This window comes from Procambarus clarkii, chromosome 53, assembly GCF_040958095.1.
Source record: "Procambarus clarkii isolate CNS0578487 chromosome 53, FALCON_Pclarkii_2.0, whole genome shotgun sequence".
Taxonomy (NCBI): domain Eukaryota; kingdom Metazoa; phylum Arthropoda; class Malacostraca; order Decapoda; family Cambaridae; genus Procambarus; species Procambarus clarkii.
In genome coordinates, this window is record NC_091202.1 from 13,470,143 (window position 1) to 13,473,518 (window position 3,376).

At 41.4% G+C, this 3,376-nt stretch overlaps 1 protein-coding gene across 1 annotated transcript; it reads left to right on the forward strand.

Moving 5' to 3' along the window:
- Positions 1-2,125: 2,125 nt before the first annotated feature.
- Positions 2,126-2,893, forward strand: LOC138352327 (uncharacterized protein YhgE-like). Its single transcript, XM_069304707.1, has one exon. It carries the CDS (start codon positions 2,126-2,128, stop codon positions 2,891-2,893), a length of 768 nt encoding a protein of 255 aa, XP_069160808.1.
- The last annotated feature ends 483 nt before the right edge of the window (positions 2,894-3,376 follow it).

The following is a 3,376-nucleotide window of genomic DNA, read 5'->3' on the forward strand; positions in this document are numbered from 1 at the left end:
GGTCATTATACTTGGGTCATTACGCTTGGGTCATTATGCTTGAGTCAATACTCTTGGGTCATTACGCTTGGGTCATTATGCTTGGTTCAAATACGCTTGGGTCATGATGCTTGGGTCAATACGCTTGGGCCATTACACTTGGGTCATTACACTTGGGTCATTACGAGTGGGTCATAACAGTGTGCATACATATTCACTTTATTTGCCAAGGTCTTTATAGGACTAGAAATGCCCCACCACTACTCTGACCATGGGTCAGGTGTTTACTCAGCAGGTGTTTACTCAGCAGGTGTTGGAAGTGTGTACTGACTCACAGCTCGCCACGCCCTCGTCATATATATTCTCATGTTCATAATATTGTGAAAGCAAACACTTATATAACCACCCTGTAAACACCCAACGTTACTCTCCCTATTTTCCGTTTGTCATAACTTGTAATAAAGTTGTTACATCTTGTTACAACGTTTTTTATGACGTATTAGAACGTTGATACAACTTGCTATATTGGTTGTTACAACTTGCAATATTGGTTGTTAGAACTTGCTATATATTGGGTGTTACAAATTGCTATATTGGTTGTTACAACTTGTTATAAATTCGGTGTTACAAGGTGCTATATAGGTTGTTTCAACTTACTATATTGGTACAATATAGCAAGGTAAAAGAAGGTTCCAGTAAAGAACAAGAAGGTACCAGTAAGGTACAAGAAGGTACCAGTAAGGTACAAGAAGGTACCAGTAAGGTACAAGAAGGTACCAGTATGGTTCAAGAAGGTACCAGTATGGTTCAAGAAGGTACCAGTAAGGTACAAGAAGGTACCAGTAAGGTACAAGAAGGTACCAGTAAGGTACAAGAAGGTACCAGTAAGGTACAAGAAGGTACCAGTAAGGTACAAGAAGGTACCAGTAAGGTACAAGAAGGTACCAGTATGGTTCAAGAAGGTACCAGTATGGTTCAAGAAGGTACCAGTAAGGTACAAGAAGGTACCAGTATGGTACAAGAAGGTACCAGTATGGTACAAGAAGGTTCCAGTAAGGTACAAGAAGGTACCAGTAAGGTACAAGAAGGTACCAGTAAAGTACAAGAAGGTACCAATATGGTACAAGAAGGTACCAGTAAGGTACAAGAAGGTACCAGTAAGGTACAAGAAGGTACCAGTAAGGTACAAGAAGGTTCCAGTAAGGTACACTAAAGTACCAGTAAGGTACAAGAAGGTACCAATAAGGTACAAGAAGGTACCAATAAGGTACACGAAGGTACCAGTAAGGTACAAGAAGGTACCAGTAAGGTACAAGAAGGTTCCAGTAAGGTACAATAAGGTACCAGTAAGGTACAAGAAGGTACCAGTAAGGTACAAGAAGGTTCCAGTAAGGTACAATAAGGTACCAGTAAGGTACAAGAAGGTACCAGTAAGGTACAAGAAGGTACCAGTAAGGTACAATAAGGTACCAGTAAGGTACAAGAAGGTACCAGTAAGGTACAAGAAGGTACCAGTAAGGTACAAGAAGGTGCCAGTAAGGTACACTAAGGTACCAGTAAGGTAAACGAAGGTACCAGTAGGGAACAAAAAGGTACCAGTAAGGTACAAGAAGGTACAAATAAGGTACACTAAGGTACCAGTAAGGTAAAAGAAGGTACCAGTAAGGTACACTAAAGTACCAGTAAGGTACAAGAAGGTACCAGTAAGGTACGAGAAGGTACCAGTAAGGTACAAGAAGGTTCCAGTAAGGTACAAGAAGGTACCAGTAAGGTACAAGAAGGTACCAGTAAGGTACAAGAGGGTACCAGTAAGGTACAAGAAGGTACCAGTATGGTACAAGAAGGTACCAGTATGGTACAAGAAGGTTCCAGTAAGGTACAAGAAGGTACCAGTAAGGTACAAGAAGGTACCAGTATGGTACAAGAAGGTACCAGTATGGTACAAGAAGGTACCAGTAAGGTACAAGAAGGTTCCAGTAAGGTACAAGAAGGTACCAGTATGGTACAAGAAGGTTCCAGTATGGTACAAGAAGGTACCAGTAAGGTACAAGAAGGTACAAATAAGGTACACTAAGGTACCAGTAAGGTAAAAGAAGGTACCAGTAAGGTACACTAAAGTACCAGTAAGGTACAAGAAGGTACCAGTATGGTTCAAGAAGGTACCAGTAAGGTACAAGAAGGTACCAGTAAGGTACAAGAAGGTACCAGTAAGGTACAAGAAGGTTCCAGTAAGGTACAAGAAGGTACCAGTAAGGTACAAGAAGGTACCAGTAAGGTACAAGAAGGTACCAGTAAGGTACAAGAAGGTACCAGTATGGTACAAGAAGGTACCAGTATGGTACAAGAAGGTTCCAGTAAGGTACAAGAAGGTACCAGTAAGGTACAAGAAGGTACCAGTATGGTACAAGAAGGTACCAGTATGGTACAAGAAGGTACCAGTAAGGTACAAGAAGGTTCCAGTAAGGTACAAGAAGGTACCAGTATGGTACAAGAAGGTTCCAGTATGGTACAAGAAGGTTCCAGTAAGGTACAAGAAGGTACCAGTAAGGTACAAGAGGGTACCAGTAAGGTAGAAGAAGGTACCAGTATGATACAAGAAGGTACCAGTAAGGTACACGAAGGTACCAGTAAGGTACAAGAAGGTACCAGTAAGGTACAAGAAGGTACCAGTATGGTACAAGAAGGTTCCAGTAAGGTACAAGAAGGTACCAGTATGATACAAGAAGGTACCAGTAAGGTACACGAAGGTACCAGTAAGGTACAAGAAGGTACCAGTAAGGTACAAGAAGGTACCAGTAAGGTACAAGAAGGTACCAGTAAGGTACAAGAAGGTACCAGTAAAGTACATGAAGGTACCAGTAAGGTACAAGAAGGTACCAGTATGGTTCAAGAAGGTACAAGAAGGTACCAGTAAGGTACAAGAAGGTATTAGTAGGGTACAAGAAGGTACCAGTAAGGTACAAGAAGGTACCAGTAAAGTGCAATAAGTTACCAGTAAGGTACAAGAAGGTACCAGTAAGGTGCAATAAGGTACCAGTAAGGTACAAGAAGGTACCAGTAAGGTACAAGGAAGGTGTCAGTAAAGTAGAGACAAGGTAGCAGTAGGGTTCCACAAAGAAGGTACACAGGCAAGGTGCACTAAGATACACGTCATTACTCACTGGGTCTCACATCGTGATCACTTAGAACTAGGATCAATATGTGAACATTATAACAAGATAACAAGACTCCGGCAAATGTTATAGCAATATTCTCCTTCATCTTCTCTATTGCTCTAAATATTGTAAACCTTGCTGGAAATGTTTGAAGCTTTCGTCACTCAATATTACTCAGTAATTGTTGTTGGGTACGTGCACAACATGGGCGGGTAGGGAATTGGTGTCAAACATAACATCGC

What these genes read in the sequence shown, in the direction of transcription:
- LOC138352327 (XM_069304707.1), top strand. Translation starts at nt 2,126, where the DNA reads ATGGTTCAAGAAGGTACCAGTAAGGTACAAGAAGGTACCAGTAAGGTA.